Source organism: Lepidochelys kempii, chromosome 10, assembly GCF_965140265.1.
Source record: "Lepidochelys kempii isolate rLepKem1 chromosome 10, rLepKem1.hap2, whole genome shotgun sequence".
Taxonomy (NCBI): Eukaryota; Metazoa; Chordata; order Testudines; family Cheloniidae; genus Lepidochelys; species Lepidochelys kempii.
This window is the reverse complement of record NC_133265.1, coordinates 9,755,876-9,783,559: the sequence shown is the minus strand read 5'-3', so window position 1 is coordinate 9,783,559 and position 27,684 is coordinate 9,755,876. Positions and strand designations below refer to the sequence as shown.

Genomic DNA, 27,684 nt, shown 5'->3' with positions numbered 1-27,684 from the left:
CAACTCTAAAAAACAGGACCAAGAAATATGCTTCATTTTTTCCAATAGACTTTTTTCTTTTTTATGAAAAACGGTCACACGGAATTCTCCAACAAACATAATGCAAAAAAAAAAAAAATTAAAAACAAAAACAGAAAACAAAAGACAAAAACCTGGCTCTCCTTTCCTCTCGATTGTCTGAAAAATCCTTGTGTTCCATAGAAGGCATTGGGCAGTAAGTGCTTTCTATTTAACATTAGCATAAAATCTCTCTCTCTCTCTCTCTTTAAAATTCGCTCACACAATTTTGCTTCTATAAGTCCAGTACACTTTGTGTGTGGCTGTTTGTGTGAGCCTGTTCCCAGATCATTTACATTCACAATCCAACTGGAAATAAAAAATAATATTCTAAACGTCAGACTGTGTTCTTCTTTATAATTTCATAATTTTTTCACAGTTTTAAAAAGTTTATATTTTTATATATATATATTTATATTTATAATTAAAAAGTCAAATCCATTTAAAGACTTATAATACAGAAGGGTTTAGAGTCTTTTGGTACATTAAAACTGTACAGTTTAGAAACATTAATATCCACCAAGTCTTGGTGAGCCGTGGGCTGGAGCAGAGGTGGCCGGAGTTCAGCACCATTGTGGTTCTTTTAAAGTATGAGGGATCATCTTTTAGGGGGTGCCCCTCTGCTCTTCCCATAGAGGCTGCAAGTCTCTAGTACTCGGATAGTACCATGTCAGATAGCTAAAAATCTGTCCTTGTAAGTATCTCTCCCCTGGATGGCTGGGTCACTCTGCTCCCATCCATGCTGGAACAATCTTGGTGTCCTAGAAATATGTAGTGCGAATCGGTTAGTTGCAAAGATCAGTGCATCTCGTGAGATTTCAGTTAAGTGCAAGGACATTGCGCCGTGGTCTTGTTCTGCTCCACTCCCCTGGCTCCCTGCATGCCGCCCGGAGAGCCAGGTCTGTGTATTGGTGTTTTGGGTTGCAAACCTGGTTACCTGAAGCAGCTGCTTGAAGGCAAGTGGCCAAAGCTGAAGGCTCAGGCCTGTGAGAGATGAATGAGATGGGTCGGCCGGCTGCTTGGAGGAGGGGGACTGACTGCTCTCAATGAGCCCTGGGGTGACTGTCCACATGGAACCATTAAGCTGAATGCCTGCTCCCAATGACAGCTTGGTTCTGGCCCCCACTGTGGGCATGCAGCATGCATCTCCTGCATGGAAACTTCTGGGGGCAGTTCTCATCTCATTCCTTTTGAGCAGAGAGCTGTGTGTCCTTCTGCTTAAACTGCAGGAGCCTCACACCCAGGGAGAGCGCAGCCCCTCATCTCCATGTGAAAGCCGAGGTGCTGCACCTGTGTGAAAAAGCAGTGATGGGCTATGGCCTCCTTTGAGCCGCAAGAAGGGGCTTCCTCGTTTTGAGCAGGTTGCTGCAACTTCCCCATTGATTTCACCTCCTGAAGGGAGATTTTTGTTCGTTACACTCCACCCCTGTACCCTCCCTCATGGATTACAGCCCTCCCCTTTCCCTTCCTCCCTACCCCCCACTGCAGACACTTTTTCCTTTTTTGGATGAATCTACTGAGTTAATCAATTTGCTCAATGAGAGTACTGAGATTCTGTTCTCTCCTTCTACCCGACTCCTTGTAACCCAGAAGGGACATCAGTCAACAGCTCTGTGTCCGAGTGACTCCATTCCTGCTTGGCTGTCCGCTCTCCATTGGGTCCCAGACAGCAGACTTAGAGGAAGGGAAGCTGATTAAAGGTGTGCTTGCTGTGCACAGCTCCTTTCTCTTCCACCTCATACTTCCCAGAAAGGCATGTGCAGTTAGCAAGGAAGGAGCTATAAGGAAGGAGATGCAGATATCCTGAAGGCTAGTAGGTGTTCTTCCAGTCATCCTCTGACTTTTTCAGGGGGTCAGCAACCCAAAAGAAGCCTCCTCTGTTTTGATGTTATTCTGCTGCTGCAGGGATCTGAGAATCATTGACCCTCCACGAGCAGAAGGGGGAAGGAAGAAGCTGGTTAATTTTGTCTTAGTTAAAACCACCCCATTCATCCAGAAAACGATGGGGTCCAATCTCCAATGCTATCCCAAAGGCATCTTCAGAAAGTCCTATGGTTTCTTCCTCCCCACCCTAACGTTCTCTCTTCTTCTTTTGAAGACCTGTCCATAGTGCGACACAGACGTCATGAGCAGGAAAGAAATAAATCACGTTGAATGAACAGCATGTCCTCAGATTCGCCGTGCTCCTCTTCCAAAGGGAAATCGGAACTCTCCAGGCCGATGGCACATGTCCCTGAATTCCCTCTTCCTAGACAGTCAGCAGATGACTGGGACGCCATCTGTATTGAAAATCATGCCTGTAGTGGGCTCATACGTCCCTGCTAGGTAGTACAGATCCTCACTGTCCTGGTATTTCTTAGTCTTTAGCATCTGCTCGTACTGGTCCAGACCAACCACCAGACACTTATGAGAAATGGTCTGTACATCATTTTCATCCACATGAGAGGACTGGTACAGGGCCCGCTGCATTAGAGGAATGGGGGGGGGGGGGGGGAGACAGAGAGGAAACGAGTCATTAGTGGACATGCCACACCACTTAGAATACACCCCTTTCCTACAGATTAGGTGCCCCATGCCACAGAAGGACCTGAGAGCTACACACAGGGAGTGAAAATGGTGGGATGCAGAAGGTGACACCTTGAGGTTTATTTGCTGCATCCCCACAGTGAGACAGGCCATCAAATTGAACTGTGTGAAGGGTTTTACAGTGTGACATTTCCCCAGTTTCAATCAAATCCACTGACTCGGTCGCCATCTTGCATATTTCTTAGCCTCTCTGTGAACCTCAGAATCAGTCTAGCGACATTTTGGCAGAATTTAAATGAAATAAAACAAAGATGGGCCTGAATGACAAGGCTGGTGCCAAACACCACTGAAATCCGGGGATGGTCACATATGGATCTTTGCAGGCTACCTTCCCCCTCTGTAAAATGCTCTGCCAAAACCAAGGACTTGGGGATGATGCTCATCTCAGCATAGAATTGGACCAGACCAGACCAGACGGCCTTTACCTCATTAACATTTGTTGCTCCGCTTATAAGATCAGAGCGGTCAACAACGTATTACAAAACCTTCTCCAAGGCCTGGCCTTCTGCCATCTGCACCCCTGTCTTACCTCCATGAAGTCCTTCCTCTGGTTGGATGCCTGCAGAGTGGTAGATAGGCTCCTCCCAGATTTCTGATCCCAACGCTACACCGAGACCAGTCAACCAGGAGAAATGGAGAGGGAGAAAAGTTAAAGCAGGCAAATTAGTACCTTTCAAAGGCACCTCCCTCATCAGTTAAAGATGTGCATTCCCACAACCTACATCTTGACCTTGAGTCGTCAGCTTAAACAGAGCCTGATCTTTAGAGTGACCAAGCAGCTGCAGCTCCCAGGGATGCCAACAGGAGCTGTGGGTGCTCGGCACCTCTGAACACCAGGCCCACACAGCCTTCCCGTACACCGAGGGCTTCCTCTCATCCTTCACATGCCAGACGGCAGGAATATATCACTTTGCTCTGTGCATCCCAGGGACAAACAGAAGTTTGATGGACTCATGCGAAAGGTGGCTCGTTGTGTTTCCAAGTTGTGTCTTATAAGTATAAAAAACACTTCTCCCTCTCAAGTGGCTTTAGAAACCCCAGGTACGTCAATCCACCAACGACTTTGATCGCACAGAATCTCCATGTTCACCTTTTGCTGGTCACAAATTATATTTTGCACTTAGTAAAAAACCTATGAGTCACCCCATCCCCGACAGGATGAAGGTGTGAGGAAAGCTTTGCAGCGTGGCCATTAAACAGGGTGGGCAGTGTTGGGTTGACATACCTTGCCTTCATTGAGCTTTTTTCCAGGGTTGGTTTCTTCTGGGTGGTAAAACCACTTGACCCTGACTACCATGTTGTTCCCCCAGGACTCCCACATGCTCTGGATCCGGCCAATGTAGGGTAGGTTGGGCCGGCCAGCTGATAAGAAGACCGCGCAGTCTCCAATCCGGATGATCTCCTTGCCACGGACAATGGCCTTGTAGAACAGCTTCCTGGCCTTCCCTTTCATTCCTCGTCTCTGTGAAATTAGGAGCGCAAAGCTGAGTGAACAGAATATTAGGTACCAACCAGTCTCATTCATCCCCTCACTCTGGGATAGCTTGCGCTCCCTGCCTGCATCCCACTACGAATAATTAGAGCACTAGCAGTTATGCTTTCTTGTTGGGTCAGTCCAATGGTATGGCAAAGCAACCCAAGGACACCTCTACAGTGAGTGGGTCCAGACGAGGCATGTTACCTTGGAAAAGACACCGAGTTGCCCCCTTTTAATCACCCCCTGCTGGCCAACAAAGAGAACAGCAATGTTGGCAGACATTTATCCTTTCCTGGCCAGAGTGCAAGTGACACAGCGGCAAACGTCACAAAAGAAAGCGAATGGTTAAAGGATGATCGGAGAGCTCCTTAGTGAGAAGGGAGTGGGGAGTATATAGTGACCTGATTTCAGTGGGGTGTCCACTCCCCCAGAAACAAGCCAACAGCGCCAAACTTAAAGGCCTCAACACACCAAAAGATAGTGTATCTGTTTATGGTTTCAGTACAGCGAGGAGCCAATGCTCACAGACAGAGGGGCCGGACAGTCCCAACAGATGCACTGCAGCTGGAGGATCTTTCCAGATGTCTGCTGTAAATCTCCCTGAAATGTTTTTGATCTTCCTGCCTGCCTGCCTGCCTGGAGTAACCCCGGTAACAAACCAAGCTGGGAATGCACCAAAACTCACCACCAGGGGATGCCTTCGCCAGCCAGGAAGAGGGTGGGGATGAAACTGCTGGCTTGGCAGGAGAGGAGGCAGAGTAGAAAGGTGATGGGGATTATAAAAACACAGAGGTCACGAGCCAAAAGAACAAGCCATAGGGCCGCGCTCACCTGGGTGGGTTTGCCAAACCACTTCCAAAGCTGCCGTGCAGGGAGGAAGGCAGCAATCTTGGGTCTGTTTTCGACCGAAGGCAGCCGCTGCCGTTTGGCAAGCTCCTTGGTGGTGGGCAGATGGATCCCCTCCCGCTTTTTGGGCCTGCTCTTGTTGCTGCTCTGCGGTTGCTTCTGCTGCGGCTGTTGTTGCTGTGGCGGCAGCGGCTTCTGGCCTTGAGGGTGAGAAGACACACGGGATTTTCCTGCCTGCTTGGTCTGCTTCGGAGGGAGAGCCTGCTGGACTGAGGAGCTTGGCTGGGCATCAGCCGCCTCCTCATCTGAGCTACAAGAGGAGTCTTCGTCCGTGGTGGAAGAGGAGGAGGAACTGGAGCTTGAGGAAGATGAGGTGGAGGATGCTGATGACGAGGATGAGGAGGAGGACGAAGAAGAGCTGCTACTGCTGGAAGAGGAGGAGGAGGAGGAGGAGGAATTAGATGAAGACAGAGGGGTTGAAGCTCTGGAGCTGGTTGAGCTGCTGTCCTGAGCTTCACCTCCATTCTTCTCAGCTTCCTCTTCGCCCTCAGACTCTGAGCTGCTACCGCTGCTGTTGCTTTCAGTCTCCTCCGCAGCCGTCGCTGGGGTGGTTTTGACTTCTTGATCCTTGCCTCCAAAATTAGAAGCCGAAGATTCCCCCTCTGCTGCTTTAGCCCTTGACGATTTCTGCTTGGCTTCACTGCCCAACGCAGCGGGGTAGCCCAGCCCCAGGACACTCTTGCCATCCCTCCTGCTGGTCAGGTTTGACCCCTCCAGCATCCTCATGGCCTCCTTTGTTTTCTTGGTCTTTGGAGACATCACTCCTTCGTGGTCCAGCTTGATGAGGATTTCATTGTCCAATTGCTTTCTCTGAGCCTTGGCTGCCGAACCAAACTCCTGCGACTCCTCAGCAGGCCTTCCCTTCTTGGCTTTGGTTTTCCCGGAGGGGTTGTCGTTGGAACTGAAGGATCCCAGCGCCCCTGGGAGCTCACTGTAGGATTCCGTTCCAAGAACATTGCTGAATGCAGGAGGCTGAAAAGAAGGCGGAGGTGGGCTATGAAGTTTAGCAGAGATCTTCATTTTGCCAGCTTTATTCCGTTTTTCCTCTGCAGGTGGGGGAGATCCTCCTGCTGGATTCTGCTGGCTTTTCCTTGACCCCTTCACACTTTGCTTGCCGAGGCAGACGGTCTTCTCTGGAGCAGAAGGGATGTTTGCTGAACAATCTCCCTGGTCTGTCTCTTCCGGCAGGACTGCTTCTTCTGGAAAGGAACAGAAAGCAGATAGACTGAGAGATGCAAATTATCACCCATATGACATTTTCTGTATGCCGGGATGGACTCCCTCAAGTCACAATAGTTGCTGAATATTCTCTGCACATAACCCAGGAGCTGAGGCCCTGGGTGGGGAGGGGGATTTAAAGATTTCTCCTGTTCCTTCATGGTTTGCTTTTTTACCAAACTATTCACTCCACCCAGTGACCACCTTAGCAAGGCCCTTTTTGAGTACTTAATAAATAATACAGGCCGGTATGTCTGAGGCTAACACCAATGAACTGCTGACCACTATAAAGAGGGCGCACTATGAATTTCCGCTATCGCAAACCAAGCTAAGAAAGCACAATCTAGATTTCTCCAATCTATGCTATACTTACTGCTGCCCAGATACCGTGCCTTAAAATACATGGTCAGATGGTGGCTCATTCAGTAGTATAATAGACTACCAAGGGGGCCTTAGCATGAGCCAACCTCATGACACTTCTCCTGCTAGCTGTGGCCTGTGAGCAGTGCTGAGAGGGCAGCCTTAGCCTCTGGAGGCTACAGCAGGCCTCACCTCAGCCACAAGTTGCAGACACAGTGGGAGGCTGCTGGCTTTCCTAGCTCCAGGCAGAGCGCTGCATCCACAGGGAGCTCCTTTCCCTCCTCTGCAAGCTCAGCCATTGCAGCTGTTCCACCTCCCTACAGATGCAGCTAGGAAAGGGAGCAGCCTCCCAATGTGTCTGCAACTCCTGGCGGAGGCTCATGCCCACAGATGCCCCGCTGAGAAAACGGAGCGGAGTTTCCAAATCTTGTTTACAGCACTGAATTCAATAACCCCAGCCGCTAAATAACTAGCTCTCTAACCCAACCAAATCCCACGAACAAACGCCTGCAAGACGGTGAGAAACTCAGCAGCTGCTCAATACTTTTCCTGAGCGTTGGGTTACAGTGCTGGATGGAAGCCGTCTTCTAGGGAAGGATGAAGATTCGGAAGTTTAGCAGCAAAGACCAGATGCAGACCTGCACTAGTGTTGCAGCACCACCTAGGCAAAGGGACGCTACTCTAGGAAAAGGAATGCTACATTACCGGATGAAACAGTTGGCACAAGGACTCACTGAACTGCATGAGAATCAACATACCAGCTTTCAGCTTGACGCTTGGCTTTCTCCCACGACCTTTGCCCTTGGCCACTGGCTCCTCTGACCCTAGTGCACCACCCTCTTTTCCTTCCCCAGCATCCTTGCTGGACTTCCGGCTGCGGCGCTTGGTACTGGGTACCAAGAGGGCGGGGGAGGGCTCCGCACCTGTAACATCGAGTCACACAGATGAGGAATCCTGGTGTACGGCTGCCCACTAATAGAACCCAACAGAACCACACCATGCCAAACCTGCAAGTCTGAATTTTCAGCAGCAGCCATTACACAGGAGCTGGTTGCTGTGCCCAGATTTTTGCTGGCACCACACAATGCCTATGAGGGATGCACATTAAGTGCTACTGGGAAATTGACACCTACTAACGCAGAGCAGACATGGATTCACCCCAACACTCCCAGATGGGTTCTCCTCCCAACACCCCAGCCCTAGAAAACTCAGTCCTGATCCGCATAGCTTAGGACACAATCCTGGAACAAAAACAGTTGTGAATTATCCCTGGAATCTTACGGGATAGTTCCCTAACATGGGAAGTCTCCCTTTTGAGCAGGTTTAAAAGGAGGCTTCTAGTGTCTCATGGGCAAAAAGACCAGGGCTCTGGAGGAAACCTCACACAAGAACCCAATTCAGGAGTCCAGACTTACACTGGATCTTGTAGTCAGGTGGTAGAAGCCGAATATGAGACAAGGGGATCCGGCCAGTGTCCCCATCATCAAATTCCACCGTTATCAGATCCCCATCCTCCTCCAGATCAAGGGCCCCTGTGGTTTGAGGGGAAAGAGATTAAAAAGAGAGGACTGGGAACACACACAGCTGGAGCAGTAGAGTAGAAATGGGCCAGACCCTGGCACTTGGAAGTTATGACTGTTGGCGGCAGGGCCAGTTTCAGAACCTACTATTAAGCCAGACCCATTTGGGGCAGCCTGTGATGCAATTACACGCCCCGCCCTCAAGCGCAAAACTGCCCTTTCAACAGAATCATCCCAATAGTTTAACCACATGACTCCACCCCACAATTCCATTCCATCTCTTCTCACACCTATTCACTCTTCATTTGCACTGATGTCCCTTCGTTAGGAGGCCTGTCCAATAGCCTCAGATCCATCTCTGACTGGATTTTATAACCGCCCTCGGCTACCATAGGCCGCCACTTATTCATCTTCCCTCCCAGATAAAGAATCGCTGTTTCATCCCTCTCTGCTGGTATCAGTCTCCCCAGTATGTTAGTCATGTGCAATGCCCTCTGATGCTCTCTTCAGCTCGTGCATCTTGCACTCCAAGGGCCACATCCCAACTGGAAGCTTTTTCAAAGCTTATGGCCATTTTCCAGGCCAGTCAACATTAAACCCCGTGACCAGGGCATTGTGGGGAAGCAGGAAGTGCTTTGCAGTCAGCTCACAGCCCTTCCTACTGCTCTCTTTCCAGGCACTTTTTACAGCTATGATTTCCAAAGAGGCTGAATGGAGTCAGGCACTCAGAGTACAATTTTCAAAAGCACCTATGTGACTTAGGCACCTACGCCCCATTGAAAGTCAGCTGGACTTAGGCTCCTATCTCACTTATGGGCTTTTGAAATTGTTTATCCCCCGTCTCCCAGACTTCTGTTGAATTTCAATGGTACTTAAGCACCTAATTCCCTTAGGCCTCTGCAAAAATCCTAGCATAAGTGAACAGTAATATTGGCCCGCAAGGCAGCTTGTGATGATTACATACCACAATGGGGCTCTTTGCAGAGTCAGACACTACTCCAAGTAAGGAATCTGGCCTGGCAGGGCTATCACTACAGGCTTTGGGGCTGCACTGTACTATTCCACTGATTCTCCTGAAGTTTTGTGCTAAGACACCCCTGGTTTGTGAGTGTAAGAGACAGCCATGATATGCTCTTACCTCTCACCACGGTCCCTGGGTAGAGGCAGCGGTACTGCTGACTCCAGTAGGCGGCAATTCTTGTTCCTTCAGGCAGGAATCTCACGGAGGGCGGCTTCACATCAATAATCTGTTTGGGGTGGGACAGTGACTTACTAACCCGCCTGAGGCCTCCATGATCTTCTGTCCTCCACACTAGTGTTTCAGGAGACTGGCTGTCAACAGACACTGCCGAGACCTCCCCAGGGAGGACTTCAGACTGAGCCAGGCCCAGCTGGACTTCCTCCTCCCCCAGGATTCAAAGGTGCCTCTGCTGAAGGCTGCAGAACAGGAGAGGGGCGACCTCTGTAGGAAAGGGTCACATTCCTCCCCGTGATACAATGCAGTACGGCACCGAAGACTCAAAGTCCTACAGTCCCTGGCAGGACAGGGTTAAGCCCTTGGCCCTGGTGTGTGTTCGCCCAATGCCAGCGATGGGAAGCTGAATCCACAATGCCAGGAAGGGAATTACATTTGCCGAGGCATGCAAAGCAATCTGTCTGACACCTGCTTCATGTTGATGGGGCACCCGGGGCAGGATTTGGGGGCACCACTGCAACCCGCAACTACCCACGGGACAAGGAGGGATTTTCCTTTTGCCTCCCCCATCCCTGATACGAAAGTCACGTTGCACGTGTGGAGAGTAAAATGGCCCAACTTACTGCTTCCTGCAGAAGCTGCTCCAGACAGTAGATATGGGGACGATTTCCCCTCTCCCCTTCCACCACGACTCGGTATCTGAAAACACAAGACCCCACGGCATCACAAGGTATCAAAGCTCAACAAGAAGGACCCACTGTGCCCCAATAACCCTTCTCTGGGCTTAGTTCCTTCCCCAAATCCTACCTTCTCCAAGCCCTATCATCTTCCACCTCAAAAACCGCAGTTTAGCCAAGGCTGTTTAATGGGAGGCTTCATTCTTCCAGCTGAGGAATTCACTCGTAAACTAGGGTAGCTCATTATGGTAAATTCCTCCTCCCAGCCAAACACAGCTACTGCCCCCAGCTTTGCAGCTCTCAAGAAACATCTGCATCTCACCAGTATCCAGCTGTGCTGGGTCACAGACCAGGTCCGAGAAAGCACTGAGCAGACCCCGCTGGGTCTCTGGTGGAGCTGTGCACGAAGGACAGGGCAGCAATACTGTGCATCCATACACCCCCTGGGAGCCCCCAAAGCATGTGCTACCCCCCGCCATAGCAGTGCTCATCAGGGAGAGGCTGCCATTTTACTCACATGTCAGGTGAGTGCACGGTCTTCACGTGTCCGGCATAGAGCAGCTTGTCATCCATGGGAATGAGGACACGCAGCCCGTCCTTCAGTTCATCTTTGTCAATGATACAGGAGCGGGGGGCTGGAGGACCATGGAGTGAGACAGGGAGTTAGCAGCTCCATTCAACACAACAGAAAGGGGCAGATCCCACGAGATGAGGGTCCATTAAGAACCAGGATAGGCCACTGCACAGCTTTCAACAAGACCCGCCACTCCCACTGGCCTCAGTTAGACTGTCAGCTGTTTGGGGCAAGGGCGGTCTTTCTTTGTACAGCTCCAAGCGCAATGGGCCCCTATTCTCAGCGGGCCCCTAGGCACTTTGGTAATACAGTAATAACACCAATAGGCCAGCCAAAACCCAGCACCTCATAGAGATTGGTCTTTACCTAGAAACCCGTAGGGGTGCTTTAAAGGAATAAGTGGGCAGCTCTTTATTGGCAGTGACCCTTGTGAGGCTCATGGATCCTAAGTCGGGGCTAACACACGGAACAAAACCAGCCATCCCTGGGCTCTAGTCAGGTGAAGGCAGATAACCCAAGAGAGGGGTTTGCATTATCATCATCTCATTCCCAGGTGAACGCAGAGCAGAGACCCTGCCTGAGTCTCCAAGCAGCCCTGCTATTGGGCCGGCTTTGCAGCTGCACGGACTGAGGCACAAGGAAGATCAAGGGACTTGCTGGTGGTCAAAATACTAGTCAGTGGTTCAAACGGGGATTAGAACTCAGCGCCCTCCTGGGACCCAGTCCTTTTCTCCAACTGCTTGTAAGCACAGCCCGCCGCAGTGACTGACGGAGCGCTCCTGCGACTGCTGGGCAAGGCAGGTCCGACCTGTGGGGGACTCGGGGCGCACCGAATGAGAGCTGTGTTCCTCATCAGAGTGGAGCAGCATCCCCTGTATAACACTGGGCAGGCTGCTCTTTATCCAGCTGGGAAAAGCTCATCCAACTCTCCCATCCATTGCTGCCAAAACACCAGGCGCGTTTAGAAAAGCTTCCCCACCCCCGACAGCTACAGCCTCCGGCTCTCACCTGGGGTAGGCGCCCGCTCTACAAGCATGCTCAGGGGGAGATTCTCGTCCTCAGAGAAGCTACTGTCTTGATTGGGCTCAAAGTCCTCTTCGGCTGCCATGCTTTCCATCAGCTTGCTAACTGCGCCGCCCTTCCCTCGGTTCTGGAGAGGGAAACAAAAGAGCCCATCAGAAACCTCGGCCACATCTGGTATCGAGCCTCAGGGCTTAGGAGCCATTTTTAAAACCCTCCTTCCCCAGCTCTGCAGTTTCCTTTCTAAGTGACCCCCATTAAACAGGGAAGGTTCCATGTCAGGAGGCCAAAATGCAACATCCCTGCACCAGCCCCGACTCTACACCAGCCATTCTCCCTCCCGGGGTAAGTAACCTGGCCATCCAGGACATAATGCAATTAGGATGCAGACCGCCTCAGTGTGAACCACTGCAGTCAGCAGGCCCTGCCAATGCCGTACCCAAAGTGACAGTTGCCTTTTGGTAGCTCACGGAGTTCCTTGCTTTATTTGCTGTGTTTATCCCCCACTTCTGTCGTCAGCTGAATGAGGGCTCCGAGAGCCCTTTCATACATTCTAGCTGCATTTCTTGACCTGCCTGGACATTAAAAGAAATGGTGATGTGCCAGGTCTGTCAGAATAGAACCAGACAGCCGTCGGACTGGCCTGCGATACTTGTGATGAGAAACGGAAAGCATGGTGTTTCGGCTGCTGTGGCAGAATCTGACGGTGTCTCTTATAACCTGGAACTGGTGAGGAGGGACTCCAAGGTGGCAGTTCAGTCACCCCTCCCATTCAAGGAGTCTTGAACTCCTGCCCACTGGTCCAGCAACACCCCTCAATGGTGCCCTAACAGGGCCACGTTCTTCTGGGGTACAAGTGGAATTTGATTGGCAAGTCCTGAGCTCCCTGAACTGTCACCTGGATGTACCTTCCCTCAGGCCCTAGAAGAGTCAATAGATGGTGACTAGTCTTCTACATTCATCTGAGACTTTAGGCTTCCTGACAAGAGGAGAACTTAAAAGAAATAAAGTTTGTCTTGCCCGTAGGGGTGTTTCTGTACAACCCTTCCTACCCCAGTCTCATTAGCGAGAACACTTTATAGTGCTACCAATGTCCCAGCTTCCAAAAGGATGTGTCTGTCTGTCTGTCTGTCTGTCTTCCCCCCTCACAATGTGATATGGTAGGAAGGAAGCAAAGACCCAGCTGTCTTGCTACAACCTGACTTCAATCTGTGGAGTCAACCCTCACCTCTTTCTTCACCTCCTTTGCTTTCACCTTGGCTTTACTCTTCTTGTTGGAGCTCAGGGAGTTGGCCAGGCTGACCCGGGCATCAGAGGGGGAGCTGGAGATGCCAGGGGGAGACATGGTAGAGGAGGAGGAGCAGCAAGGGGCCTCTTTACCCTTCTTCCTCTGCTAAAAGCAAATACAAAACCCCACCCATAAAAAGGTTTGATCAGTAATGCTCACTAGGCAGTTACAGAGGAAAGATGGAGCAAAGGGGAGCGCAGCAGTTAGTATTCAAACAGAGCTACGAGGAAAGACTCCAGCCACGATGGGGCAGAGCCCAAGTGGACAGCTTGTCAGACTCTTGCACTGTATCGAGGCTCTCACTGTCTCTCTGGCACTCTGGGTTCAGCATCCACATTCCAGAGAGAGCTTTTCATTATCCCAGCCAGCACCTTCCGCTGACCAATTCTTCCTCCAGAACTGCTGAAAAGGACCCTAGCTGATGTCGTGTCCCAACTTGTCTAATTCTTCCCATAATCCAATCTCCCCAGTAACTGGTGAACGGGCCAAATTGGAGCCCAAGGAACCTAATGCCTCAGCAAACTGGTTAGCACGTGATTGGGAAGGGATCACTACTATTCCCAGAGAACGTGAGGATCGAGGATGTCACTGTGCTAAAGGCAAAGCGCCTCAAAGGCCACGTGATGGGCGAGGGAAGCAGAGGGGACCAGACCGGGGGAGATTTTGGGGGTGAGACAGGAGTTTTCCCTCTGACTGCAGTACAGGGTTTCCGTGGTGGAGACAAAGCGAATTTTCCAGTTCCCAGTCTTACAATGGGACAGAGAAAGGATTGCATGGCTAGCCTGGGGGTTACTTCCTTCCCCACTGAAGTCAACAAGAGTTTTACCACCACTTCAGCAGGGACAGGACCTCCCCCAGAATCCCTAAACCAAGGTCCGGTATAGTCAGGCAAGAGCAGCTAGCCTGCTGCAGCATTAAACTGGGCAGTAGCGGATAAAGGAAGCTCCTTGATGGGCGGTGGGGAGGGTGTTTCCATGCAGCAGCAACCAGCTGCTGAGATGAGACGGCCACTGAACTCACCTCTTTCCAAGTGCCTGGATCAACAGGATTAACCTCCCAGCCCCACTCCTCTGCAAGTCAGTCATGCCCCCGGCTCTATGCCCACCCCAGCAAAGCAGCTCCTACCTTGCTCAGCTCTTTCCTTTCCTTCCCTTTGCTCCCCTCCTTTTTGGGACTCAGCGGCGCCCCCTTCCCGCAGCGGCTGGGCTTGGAAACAGGGGTAGAGCTCGTAGGCGTGCTGGGCGTCGGCACGGACGAGGAAGTGCTGGCGTCGTGGAGGAAGATGCGCTCACTCCGGCGCCTGTTCCACAAGTCGTCGTCACTCGCCTCCAGCCCGAACTCGAAGCTCAGGTCCTTGGTGGGCTTGAATTTTTTCAGCTTCCGGCCTTTCTCTGCCCCCATTTTGGCTTTGTCAGCACTCCCGGGGCTGGGGTCCATGTTGCTGGGTGCCTGGACAGGGGTGGCGCTGCCTTGTTCCATCAGCCCCTTTTTCCCACGCAGCAGCCCAGGGGGAGATTTCTTCCGGATCTTTATCTCACTCTCCGAGTCGGTGTATTCAAACTCCGTTCCTAAACACAAGGGGGTAGAACCATCAACGCACCACTTCAGTAAGGGTGGGCTGTGTCTGACCCAGCATCCTCTGGCTTTGATGCCAGACTTTACACTTGCTCCGCAGAGCATGGCCAAAAACCCCCAAGAAAATCCACCCTAGTTCATTGCACGGAGCCACACCAGGAAATAGAAGTGAACTCCCAAGAGGGGGCAGGGGGGCAAGAGGAGATCTCTCCTTCTCCAGTCGTTCCTCCTGAGAACACTGTGAGCAGCGAAGAGTAAGGAACAACCCCCACCGCGCCCACCAATGCAGCATCGCTCAGAATTAATGACCATTCCCATCACTTCCCCCTTCCTTACCTCCCAAGAGCCACATCAATCCACGTTTCCCAGCCTGCTGCCTGTGGGGTATGCCTCACCACCCCCTAACTTCTCCTCTCAGTCACAGAAAAGCCTGCACTCATTTTAACAAGTTACAGACAGGGCTCAGTATGAAAGCGTTTGGTGGCTGACAGAAAACAGAAACTCCTCCGGCGGGGCAAAGGCTGACTCCCTTAATGGCCGGGCTCCTCACACAGATCCACTTGGCTATGTTGGGTTAGGATGAAATGTTTTATTAATTAAAAACCCCCAGCTTCAAGTGATGTTTTCTGATTGGCCAGTGAGAGCAGAGGGGTCCTTTTATTGGCTCGAGTAGTCACTGTAAAATTCGGAAGAGGTAAATGATCTCTTGCACTTAGCAAATGGAAATCCCCTCCCGCTGTCCTCTTCCCTGTACCACAGCAGAGACCTGAGACACGATCTGGCTGGGGTCCTTTCTGGCCCCCATTATGGCAGTATCCGAGCACCTCACAATCTTTGAGGCATTCATCCTCCTGTGACATAAGGCAGTGCTATTACCCACACTATACAGATGGGGAACTGAGGCATGGAGACACTATGGTGACTGGCTCAGGGTCACACAGGAAGGCTGTGGCAGAGCAGGGAATTGACCCCAGGTTTCCAGAGTCCTGAGATAACATCCTAACCTTGAGACTACCGTTCCTCCCCATCCTGACACAAACAGTTCACCCCTACCTCTAGTTCCCAGTGAAGTGTCGTCAGTTCCCCCAGTTCTCCTTCTCTGACAAACACACAAACAATGAATGAAGATGCTCCAAGGCATGAAATTGGGATCAAAGTTACCCATGTTTGCGTGAGTCACTCTCTTTAGCCTTCATTAGCTAAAAAACAATTTTTTGCCTCCCCCTCTCCCTCAATGAGACATTCCAAACATGCTTAGGAAGAGTGCAAGGCAAAGTCAGTCAAAGCAGGCACTGGGTGAAACGAAGGATCCATTCATAGTAATGATATTAACCCTCCTTTTTATTAATACAAATTAGACAAGTTCTAGACGTTCGGGGTTTTAAGAGGGACAGGTTACGAGAACCAGTTGTGATAAATTCTACAAGGAGGCTACTGGAACAAGCTGGCAAAAGCCTAATATAGCATGGAAATGGTGCTAAAATAAGCGGGGCTCCCAGGGAAGACATCATTGTCCATTCTGAAGCATGTCATAAATTCCATTATCAATTTAATAAATATTAATAAAAGAGTTTATAAATGGAACCTTTATAGAGCTGGCAGCCTGAGAAAGATGTCACCCTGGGGTACCTTTAGCATGGGGAGGAAAAGATGAACGCGGAAGACAGAGACTGCAGCAGACAGACATAGGGACAGAGAGACACATGTCGAGCAATCTGAGCGCACGACTGCATAAGGAACTCCCGAGTTCCAGTCTGATAACGACACCCTCTATGGCTTTGGACAAATCACATAACTTCTCTGTCTCAGTTTCCTCATCTATAAAATGGCCTTGTTTCATTTTTTTTCTTTTTAGTTTTTTTTCCCCCTCCTTCTCGTTTTGTGGCTCTCCCCCCACTACACTCCACAACAGGAAAGTGACAGGAGAGAGCTCAGGGAGACAGGCTCTCCAGGCAATACATGTTCTCGTGGCTGAGCTGAGCACCGGGAAAGCAGAAGAGGAGAGAGCTTTTGGCTAGTGGGACACAGCCCTATTATTCGTGAGCTGCTCCCATGCTGACTGCATTCAGAGCTTCCCTGGAAACAGGGAGGAGGTGAACTGGGGCTCAGAACTTTTCCTTGTTCCAACTTCCCCTCTGTCCCGCACCAGTCTTGCACACTCTCTGTGCCCTGAAGGACCCACTATCCAGGCAGCGAAACACTGCTTCAAAGCCTAAAAGGTCTGCTACCACCATGGGGCTTCCTTCATTTGCCTTTGCTGCTTGCCCAGGGAGGTGGCACTTTGGGCTCAAAAGTTAGTGGGGTAGCATGTGTGCATCTGAATGGGGCAGCCCTGCATTGCGATCCCACAGTCACGCCAGGGGCCAGCTCTCTGCAGACCTGCTCTCCGCAGCCCATGGAAGTCAAGAGGAGCCTTTCCATTGACTTCAGTAGACTGTGGATCAGGTTAGACTGCAGCACACAGCAGAGGTAACATGGCCTGTCCAGCAGGCACAAACTCAACTCCTTGCCACACGCACTCTGCAGGAAACCTCACTGACCCATCCTTAATTACAGCCACACAGGCTTCCCCTCCTCTGCCCCCTTGCACTGTCACACAAAGGGGCAAGTGGCTGTCAGAATGTAGCACCATTTCACTCGTGTGTTCCGCACAGAGTTGTGGGGGGAGGAAAGAGGATGACAATCCAACACATCCTGGGGCCCCAACAAAGGGAAGCCAGGCAGTGTCAGTTTAGAAGCCCCAAAGAAAGCCACTGATGCGGGCAACCAGCAGCAAACAACTAGATGCACTTTGCCAGGCAACGTGAGGCTTACTCTTGACCACAGTGGGTTGCTATCCCTCTGTGCTGGTGCCTCCCCTGCAGAGCCATGACTTCTGGGCACACTAGCCCAGCAGCCACCACCAGATGGACAGGAGCCCACCGCCAAGCTCTCCAGGGGCAGTGGTCCTGTAAGAGAACCCCAGTATCATGGGTGCTTCAGTATGGGCCTAAAATAGGGGGAGAGAGGCAGGGGTGGGGAGTTGGGGGGGGGGTCTGCTCCCTCTCTTTAGAAGCCATCACTGAATGAAAACCTTGAGCCAATATTTCCACCCATGCTTCTCAGCCAACAGGTCCTCCCACACCTTCAGCATAGGTGGGACCCTCCACTCCCATGAGTTCTCTTCATCTTGTACCCAACAGCCCCCTCCCCATGGGACTTACCCATCAGACTCTGCCGCTCTTCTTTCTTCTTAGCTTTTTGCTTGGCCTCCAGCTGGATGATGGAAAGAGGAGGGGGGACAATGGGGCTCGGCATAGCACTAGCAGCAAACCTCGCTAGCAGTCCCAAACCGCTCTCATCCAGAGCTGGGGACGAAAGCCTGTCGTTGCTGTCCATCCCATAGTCCTCTGCTTCCTCCTCCTCTTCTTCTTCCTCAGAGCTAGAATCTAGCACGCAGAAAAAAGGAAGCCCATTACAAATCTAATCAGGTTTCCACTGTCCATCCTTCAGCCCTGGTGCATCAGGTTGCAGCTTCCCAGCAAACAGAGCACCAGGATTTCTATCACTGAAAGCCTGCGGCGTCCTCTCTTACGCTGCAGAGCCACCCAAACTGAGCTAAACACCTTAGGCCACAGAAAACAAGAAAGTGCTTGTAGTCACAGAGCGTACAACTCCTCACCTACTAAGACTTGCCTGGTAATACCAGCCTTGTTCAAACAGATGCACATGGTAGCGTGCGCTCAAAAAAAAACAAAAAAACAAACAAAAAAACCCCCACAACTGAACCCATATGGGGCAAAAGCGGGAAAGAGAGACTTAGGCGAAGATTTTCAGATTTTATTACTACATTTTGCCTTTCCCTCTTCATAACAAAATCCTTTGCTTTATGACTGCACTGGAATGGCTCTGTAACAGCAAAAGAGCTCTCCTTCACTGAAGGGGAATACAAGAAATCAGCACGTGCCCTGGAAGGGAGGGAAGAGACACACAGAGCAAGACAGAGACAAAGACAGAGATGGCAAGACGGAGGCAGGGATGGGAGTGGGGGTATTAAGAGCAATGAAATTTGAATGCTTAAATAACTGTGGATGGAGAGAGACATAAGGGAAGAGAATGGCAGTTACTAAGAGGAAATATTTTCAGCAGATTGTTTTGCAGATGGGGGCATGAGAAGTGTTCCACTAACACACTGCATAAAACTTTCAACATACGCCCCTTCAGGCCCAGCCCAGTAATGCAGAATCAGCTGCAGGCGGGCATGAGTCCAGCTTTAACAGGACAAATCTTTATGCAAACAGACCACCTGGGCTGATACAAATGGAGGGCATTTTGCTTTGATCCTTTACTCGATGGGGTGTGTTTTGGGGGGGGAGTTAGGAGAGGATTGCACACTCAGAAGCATGCACCACTCTCTTCCCTGTAGCACATACTTGCTAGTCAGTCTGTAAAGTAGCTTGAGGGCGATTAGTTACTGAATGTGTGATCCAGTAGGTACTGATTAGAAAGGAATCTCTCTGTATAGTTAATTGTAACAAAATGAATCTGGCAAACCTATTTAAGAGCCCTAGTTTAAAAGGAGAAATGAACTGGGATCCTCAAGAATGCCCAATTTCCTTCCGTAGTAGGAATGTTATTTGCACCATTAATGTCTATAGGCTAAGGTCTTTGCATTCTGAAAGACTACCAACCTAGAAATCAAACCACGATCCCCTTTCAAAGGTGAACTGGAAAACATTTTTCCTTCCACTTGTGCCCTTTATGATATAAACAAAAATGGTCTCAATGTTACCCCCTCCTCCCTCCCACCCCCAAAAAACCCAAAAGGTTATTGTTTCCACTCTTGACTTGCTTTATAACCTTAGAAACAACAGGAATCCAGAAAAGTTTTGCCTTCCCTGTTTTTACTGGAGTTCTGTCACTCACCAGTTGAATGTGCCAGTTGAATTTTTCACAGAGAGAGCATGTGTCAGGAGTTAGGGTTAAATGGCTACTAACAAACCAAAGAATTTTACATCACTAAAAATTCCTTCCCCCTTTCAGTTGTTCAGTCTGATTTCTTGTGGTGTCAAAATCCCACTAGTTCTACATTCCTCCAGCAAAAACAGGGAAATCCGGACCTGATATTTCTGACATTAACACCACGCGAGGTAAAGACAAAAAGAATTTTGGGGTGAAGGGGGGGTGAAATAAGAACACTTCCTTGTTTTATTTCTCCCTCAGAAACAAGCAGAAAGGGGCACTACTTCTATTCCTCTGCAGTTCAACTTTTAAATTAAAATGCATACAAATCAGTGAGACAAAAGTTACTCGCATAAAGAGAGCCAGCGAGTTGACTTGCATTGGAGACCTTCCCATTAATATGGTGCAGAAGGACACAGTTATAAATCCTGACACTGACCAGCAATCTCAACTCTTCTTCATCAACTGAGACCTGCCCTCCTTGCAAAAGTTTCCACAGACTAAATGCCAGCCTGCAGATCCCATGATATTTTCATGGGCAATAAAGGAAAAGCAGAGATCACCAAAGATGCGTCAACTAGAGATGCCCCTTTCCCCCCCTCCATACTACATACTGTCAGCATAGTAGAGCTTTGCCCTGGCTGTTGTACAGAGTCTAGTACTTTAGGCCCATGTGATGGGGAGATTTCTGTTAAAATGGCTGTCATGCTGACGCCCGCCCCCGTCTGTTGGATTTCCTTAAATTAGGGAGACTGGTGTTTGACCCTGCCTCGTTTCATAGCCTGCCTACCTTCCTTTTCCCTCTTACACAACCCCTGGGAGGGTCAAAGATATAGGATTTCCCTCAAGGGTTTAACATGTTCGATAACTCACAAGCAGAAACTGATGAAAAGTAGTCTCCTGACCTCATCTCTGAATCTACAGCACTGAACCAGTGAAGAATTACTAGCCCAAGGGGTTGGGAAAAATGGAGAAATCTTTCAATATATTCCCAAAAGCCTGTCCTGCCTGATCCACAGCCCATTTCCAGATGGACTGCATAGTAGCTTGGTTATTGGGGCCGCACCTGTTCTGCTTACACACTTATTTGCCAAGTGGTTACAATGAAGTCATTCGCGCTATCAGTTTCAGAGTCTTGGCTCTGACATCTCTTCCTGGCGGAAGCGGTGGAGAATATTTCAGCACTGGACAAGAAACGCCCACCGACAGCTATTGTAACCCACTGGTAAGTGTACCGCACAGGGGCCCACTGTGCCTGCTCTGTGGAGGATATGAATCTGGTATACCTTATGAATCTGGAACTCAGCTTGAGAGCTCTAGCTCAAGCTGTAGCAGCTCATCCTTTTAAATCTGCAGGTCCCCACTCTGATCTCCAGTGAGTTGTCCACGATGGCAGCCATCAGACTACCCTTCTAGCTAAGCCTCCACACATAAACCAGGAAGTAAGCCGGCTGCACCCAAACGAACAGAATCTAGCAGGATGAATAGCTAGGATGAATCCACCATGTTCTGCTGTACAGATCTGGTTGAGGAGGAGGGGAGGGAGAATGCCCACCACCAGCATGAAATCGTAGAAAGAAACTAGCAGTTCTGCTGGGCTCGGGGAACACCTTTCATTTCACGCTTAAGCTCCTCTTTCAGCAAGCCCAACAATTCACTTAGCATATGCTAGCCCATAAAATGTCTCAAACAACTACCGTATTTCAAATGCACTAAAGTAAAACAGCTTTAAAAGCCATGACGAAACTGATCCTTATCCCTGCTACTGAAAATACATGATATAACAACAATAGACCTGGCAGTTATTTTAATCTCCTTCAAATATATTTTGTCGTACAGTGGAAAGACTATGGCAGATATGTACCCAAAGCATTTTAAAAGATCACCCATATTTTACCCCTAGAGACTCAATCTTCAGAACAGAAAATACATTTTAAAATGTTCACAGCCTTCACCAACATCAATCACTTTCCCCTACTCCCACCATTCATACAATGTATTTCTTCGGTACATATCCGTCCCTTTCTCACAACCTGCGAACTCCCTCACCCCTCACTTTTTCATGGACACGAAAAAATTAGAAGTATTTTTAACTACTCTCGGAATTCAAACACTTCAAAGCTAAAATCAAATGTTAGTTTACGATTAAATATTGAGCATGCCGTCTGGGTATACATGCTGCTATGGTGACCCACAGAAGCCAAATTAATGTAGCTTGCACATTTAGGCTTTGTTGCTCTCATGCATGAAGTGTGTAAGTGTTGCCATTGAACTTAATGGGACTACTTAAAGTAAAGCAAGTACATAAGTTGCTGCAGGATCAGGGCCTTAAAACATTTTGGAAAGAAGTGATCTCTAGTTAAAGATAGAAAAAAACATTTTCAAAACATTACACTTTTTCCTCAAACACCATTAACCAACCAATACTTGCAAGGGAAAGAAAGGCATGTACCCAAGACCAAAACTCTTTACCTACAATTTTTAAGTACACATATATATACACACACATACACAGATGCATATTACATGCACACATACACACACACAAATTTATGTTTAAATGCTATCAATGGCAAATAAACTAGAGCCACCAAATACTTTTATGGACAAAATTTCAGCCTGTGTGTCCACATTTTTTTTTTTTTTTAAAGAGAAAAATTGAACTCTCTCTTTGTTCTTTAGTCTTCCAAAATGACTGAGCTAGTGTGGGGTTTTGTTAATATTTATTTATATTAGCCTGGCTTCTTGTTGTTAGGAGAGCAGTAAGTGAATAGATTTTGTTAATGATGGACAGAAATTGGTTATGTTATTTAGTTTGCAGAGATTGATGTAACAGGATAGATTTGGAAGAGGGTAGAGAGGATGGGTAGAGGAGAAAGGGGAGTGAAACTAGACAAAAATTTATTTCACACTGAAAAAAAAATAGCATGGTTTTATCATAACGCCGAGCAGGCCTACAGCGTACAAAGCAGGCTAAGTGCAGGCAGACTTTAGACAGCTGTTGGGTCCTTCACATTCAGATTGGATTGAGCTGTCCAGTTCTGGACATTATTTTTAAAATTTTCTCTCATAAGATTGCACATAGTTTGTCAAACACAATCTCCCATTCTTTTAAGATTTTTTCCCCTCCCAGTGTTCTGCTGCTGACTCCAGAAATAATTTGCAACACCAAAAAATTATCCAATTCCTTAAGATCAACTTCAGAGGCCCGTGGTTAAATCCCACTGGTTTATTATGGGGTAAAACTTCTCCAGCTGAGAGGGAAGAATAGGAAAAAAGAGAGATGATCTTTTTATAAGGAAAACAAAAATCATAAAGGACAGGGAAATGGGGGTCTTTGGTCCTGGAAAGTTCACCATGTTACCATCTTGACTGCTTGCAAAGTTCTTATATGGTTGTTACCAAATGAGGATTTTCTCACTATGTCAGATTTTCTCAAATCAGAATATAGTGACACTGTTTACTCTCCAAGAAAAAAGAATGCCCCCATTAAAAAAACAAAGCAAAAGAAAAACCATAGCTTTCTGTGATCAGCTTTCTACAACCAGATAAAAACCTTGCAAGCCATCAAGATGGTAATACTGTGACCTTTCCAGAACCAAAAGACCCACATTTCCCAATCCTCTGATTTTTTTTTTTTTAAATCATCCCCTTTTCCCCCTATTCTTCTCTCTCAGCTGGAGAAGTTACCCCATAATAAACCAGTGGGATTTAATCACCTACCTCTGAAGTTGATCCCAAGGAATTGGTATGATTTGTTTTGGTAATACATCAGTGGGTTCTAGATCATGGCCCCAGAAATTCCTTTAAGACAAGGGCAGTACCATTAGAGGAAGTGGTATAGCTTCCTATATTGGGTACACCCTGCCTACTAAGTCCTTCCTTTTGCTTGGGAGAAAGAGATTTTCCATGAGGAAGTTTTACAATTGTAAGGCTTTTCTGGAGTCCTCAGCACACATGCACACTCAAGCAAAGCTTCCTTGCAAGATTCTTCATAACAAAGAAATCAAAGTGGACATTGATCATCTTCAAATTAAAATAACCCAGAAAACGCAAACGTCTAAATGTTATTATTAATGGGGTTAACAGCGAAATGTCTCAGATTTACAGATGACATAAAGAAAAGGTATTTTGCCTACCTACATAACAATGGTCAAGGTTCAGGTTCATGGTTAGTGACCCCTCGCTGAGCAGTGTCTGCCCTACTCCCAGCCAATCACTTTGCTTCTTTAGTGCAGCGTGAGAGCAAATGCAAGAGACCGATACAGACATTCAAAGCATCATGGATAGGGGTCAGGGGTGAAGGGATTGGCCAAGCAGCTGCAAGAAGAAAGCGAGCACTTCCAGAAAAGCTGAGGTTATTAATCGTTTTAGTATCAGGGAAAGCCATTAGAAACCCTATTACCCAAATATCCCTTAAAGAAATGCTTCAGAGAAAAGATTCATTTGCAGGAAACCCAGAATCAATAATCCCTCCTCCCTCCCCCACCAAACTTCCCTTTCCCTCCCCAATGTTCTGCATTTTGTCTTCCCACCACTAATGACACCAGCGAATGATTTTTTTTTTTTTAATTAAATCCATTTCCTTCCCACCCTTATTCCAGATTTCCCTGCCCTCTCTGAAATCAGGATCTTAAACAGATAAAATGCTTGAAAATATTCCCACGGCCAGTTTGGGTTCTTAAGTCTCTGGACAAGTTATCTATCTGCTTTTTCTGGAACAAGTTGGGTAGATAAACCTCAAGAACTTGGTGTCTAAAAGGGATTGATATCCTCAAAATTTCCAACAGCAGCAGCAGCAAAAAAAAATTTAAAAAATTAAAAAAAAAATTAAGAAGCAGGTGGGGGAGGGAAAAGACGTAAAACTGAATGGAAGCTAAATCCGATTCTTCATGGAAAACACAGAGCCCATGCCCTTAAAGGCAATCCACCAACACTGGATCATTTCAGGTTCTCTAAGGAATAGAACGTCTCTTCTCTGAAACATTCGTTCTTTCTTATGGGTTTTCTTTTTTGTTAAATGCATCAGCAAGCTCATTTCAGAACTGAATTAATGTTCTCTAGCTTTTACGTTGTGTTCTGATTCTTAAAAATGGGTAACTTGTTTTTGTTGGGAAGGTGGGTCTAGGGGAGAGAAGAGAGGAGAGGTTAGGATAATCAGATCAAAAGCTTAAAAAACCCAAACAAAACCCTAACAAGCAGCAGCTCTCTGAGACAAACTAATGGCTACAAGGATTTTGCTACACTATGATCAAATTTACAACACTCTTTTACCCTATTACTTTGCTGTTAACAACTGGGAACTACATTTCCCTCACTTATCTATACAGGTGAGCTACCTTCTTTTGGGAGTTGAGCTTCAAAATTCCAGGGCTCACTAAAATGACTTTGCCCCCCATGATTATTATTTAATGAGTGTGTTCTAAAAGAGAAACCACCTTGTGTCTCTTGAGGAAAAGTTTCATGGGACCTCTTTTCCCACTTAACAGCTAACGGCGGGCAGACAATAAGCCAAATATTTTGGAGTTGGGGTGGGGAAGAGAACTTTCCTCCAGCGGAATCAAATTCAGTGCACTAAATTTCCACATTCTTGAGCATTTGTGGGTTAAAGTACAGGATCTGAAAAATTTATAACCCATAAAGATTTTTTTCCTCTAAAAATGTGCGCTCTGTGTGTGTGTAAATAGATATATATATATATATATTAAATAAAAGAAAAATAAATAAACTTTGAGTTTTAAATATTGTAAGACCATACACTAAGCCTTTTGAAGCAGAAAGATAAAGAATAGAAATAAATAATTAATATTTTAGTGTCTGCCTCAAAAGATTCTGTTAGGAAAAAAACAGAATGAACAACCTATGCAAAATATAAATGAAATTAAAAGCAGGGCGGTGGTGGGGGAGAGAACAACATCTGTTCGTTTCATCCTGGAAATCGTAGCAAGTGCCAATGCTATCAGGGATATTTGAATAATAGAGCGCGCCCAAGACTATGTTAATTCCAGTTCTACTTGGTGGGAGTGGGGGAAGGGGTAGGCAGAGCGGGATGAAGTGGAAGCGGCATTCTAAATCGCCTAATAAGAGACACAGCAAGAGAGACAAGGTACACAGGTTTAGTTAAAAATGAACTCAATATGTTTAATAAAGCTTGGTATACCAAATCGCAGTACAAACATCACGTCACACACCCACACAACAGAATCCCATTATAAACCAAACCAAACTGCTCCTTCCAAACCGCTACAAGGCCCAGGCCAAATAAAATAATATAATTTTTTTTTTAAAAATAATATAAATGGTGGTGGCAGCAGCTGCAGCAAGGAAAAGAGGGAGGGGGGAACAGAAGGGAGGAAGGGTAAGAGGAAAGCTGGGGAAAGGTGGAGCCTAAAATCCAGTCGATATAAAAGCTCTAAAAAGAGCCAGCCAATAATAATATCACAATGATACAAGTATAAAAAAAATAAAAAATAAATGATAAGTGATAAAGCAGCCTACGCTGCCAAGGACAAAGATGGCCGCCCCTACTTTGACCATCAAAGATGGCTGACCTCAGTGTCGCCATCTCTCTCTCTCACACATGTACTCTCTCACTCTCTCTCTCACTCTGCAAACATGGAAGATAAGTGTTGTTTTTGTTTTGTGTTTGTTATAATCTAGTAACCTTGATCGAATGAGTCCTCCGAAGAGTCACTGAATGAAGATCCAGTCTCCCGAAGCAGCAAGCAAAACTGCTGCTTGCTGCTTGCGGCCTGTTTAGATTTCAGAGTTCTAGTGGCAGGCATGCCCCTCTTGGCTGGCTTGAGACCTCCACCTTGCTGGCTGCTCTTTTTGGCCCCTACACTGTAGAGACTGGGTGGCCTCGCTTTGGAGCTGGATGGAGACTGCAAAGGCCACTCGTCCTTCAGGGATTCATCATCTTCCTCTGAGTCCGTATCTGCAGTCAAAGTAGTTTTTAAATAACATTAAGTCAATTCACTTCCTTGTGGCTTTTTTTTTTTTTAAATTGTCTTAAACTTGTGACAGTTCAGTGCCCATGAAAACGAGAGACTGAAAATGCTTGCCAGAATGGATCAGATGCTGTGTGGAGCCAATGCTGTGCAAGCTTCCCCTCAATGGCTCGGATGATGCACCTCAATTCTAGCTGCCTATTGCAGTCCTAAGCCATCATTACTTTGTGATTTGGTACACAGGAACCGACATAAAACAATAATAAACATTTTACAAGGCCTCTACACAGACCTTTCAGAAGTCAGCACACACTGTCCAGTACAAACTTTATAGGTCTTTGCTTATTTTAAGCTACAAGTCTTGAGCTATTTTAGATTTATCTCAGAATGGAAAACTCATTACATTTGTGAGAACTAGCCTTTTCTCAAAATTTCATCCAATTAAGAGTATGCTGTACAGCAGACTCATTGTGTGCTGGGCAAAGGGGGTTCTGAAAAGCTCCAACCTTCTTAAAGCATTCGGCTTTGACAAATGCCAACGCCCAACTGCATAATGTTGGAAGCTGGGGGAGGGGAACCTTCTTAAATCACAAAGGGTTTCATTAGTGCTATTCTTACTATGGCATCCCTATTCCTTAGCAAAGAAATCTGCAAGAGAAGCACATATATTCATCCCCCAAATTGCTCCTGGAACGCCCCACCAAATAAAAATCCAGTTTGATTTTTGTAAAAAACAACAAAAAATCTCCAGTGCATACATTCATTCAAAACTCACTGGTGCCAAGAGTCAGACAGGATGTATTTGTCTGTTCTAGAGGGTGATGAATATACCTAGCCCTGATCCTTATTTGTACATGAATCCAGCCCCATGAAGGTATTTTGACATAATGAAGCAGGAAACGATAGAATCATAGAATCATAGAATATCAGGGTTGGAAGGGACCCCAGAAGGTCATCTAGTCCAACCCCCTGCTCAAAGCAGGACCAATTCCCAGTTAAATCATCCCAGCCAGGGCTTTGTCAAGCCTGACCTTAAAAACCTCTAAGGAAGGAGATTCTACCACCTCCCTAGGTAACGCATTCCAGTGTTTCACCACCCTCTTAGTGAAAAAGTTTTTCCTAATATCCAATCTAAACCTCCCCCACTGCAACTTGAGACCATTACTCCTCGTTCTGTCATCTGCTACCATTGAGAACAGTCTAGAGCCATCCTCTTTGGAACCCCCTTTCAGGTAGTTGAAAGCAGCTATCAAATCCCCCCTCATTCTTCTCTTCTGCAGGCTAAACAATCCCAGCTCCCTCAGCCTCTCCTCATAACTCATAACTCATGATAGGGATAG

General features: G+C 47.6%; 1 protein-coding gene across 11 annotated transcripts in view; it reads right to left on the bottom strand.

Moving 5' to 3' along the window:
- Positions 1-31: 31 nt before the first annotated feature.
- The window catches only part of TNRC18 (trinucleotide repeat containing 18), a 90,093-nt gene continuing 62,440 nt past the window's right edge, over positions 32-27,684 (bottom strand). For 7 of the 11 annotated variants that reach the window (XM_073361914.1, XM_073361915.1, XM_073361918.1 and 4 more), the window contains 14 exons: positions 26,059-26,331; positions 17,657-17,881; positions 14,004-14,446; positions 12,819-12,983; positions 11,579-11,720; positions 10,514-10,631; positions 9,943-10,018; positions 9,263-9,371; positions 8,020-8,136; positions 7,363-7,527; positions 4,952-6,225; positions 3,869-4,105; positions 3,173-3,247; positions 32-2,520 (listed from right to left, as the gene is read on the bottom strand). In XM_073361914.1, the coding sequence (XP_073218015.1) occupies positions 2,314-2,520; positions 3,173-3,247; positions 3,869-4,105; positions 4,952-6,225; positions 7,363-7,527; positions 8,020-8,136; positions 9,263-9,371; positions 9,943-10,018; positions 10,514-10,631; positions 11,579-11,720; positions 12,819-12,983; positions 14,004-14,446; positions 17,657-17,881; positions 26,059-26,331 (3,626 nt within the window). In that variant the 3' untranslated portion in view covers positions 32-2,313. The remainder of the gene's footprint in view (positions 2,521-3,172; positions 3,248-3,868; positions 4,106-4,951; positions 6,226-7,362; positions 7,528-8,019; positions 8,137-9,262; positions 9,372-9,942; positions 10,019-10,513; positions 10,632-11,578; positions 11,721-12,818; positions 12,984-14,003; positions 14,447-17,656; positions 17,882-26,058; positions 26,332-27,684) is intronic. The other 4 variants (XM_073361916.1, XM_073361917.1, XM_073361921.1 and 1 more) reach the window with 3 other exon arrangements.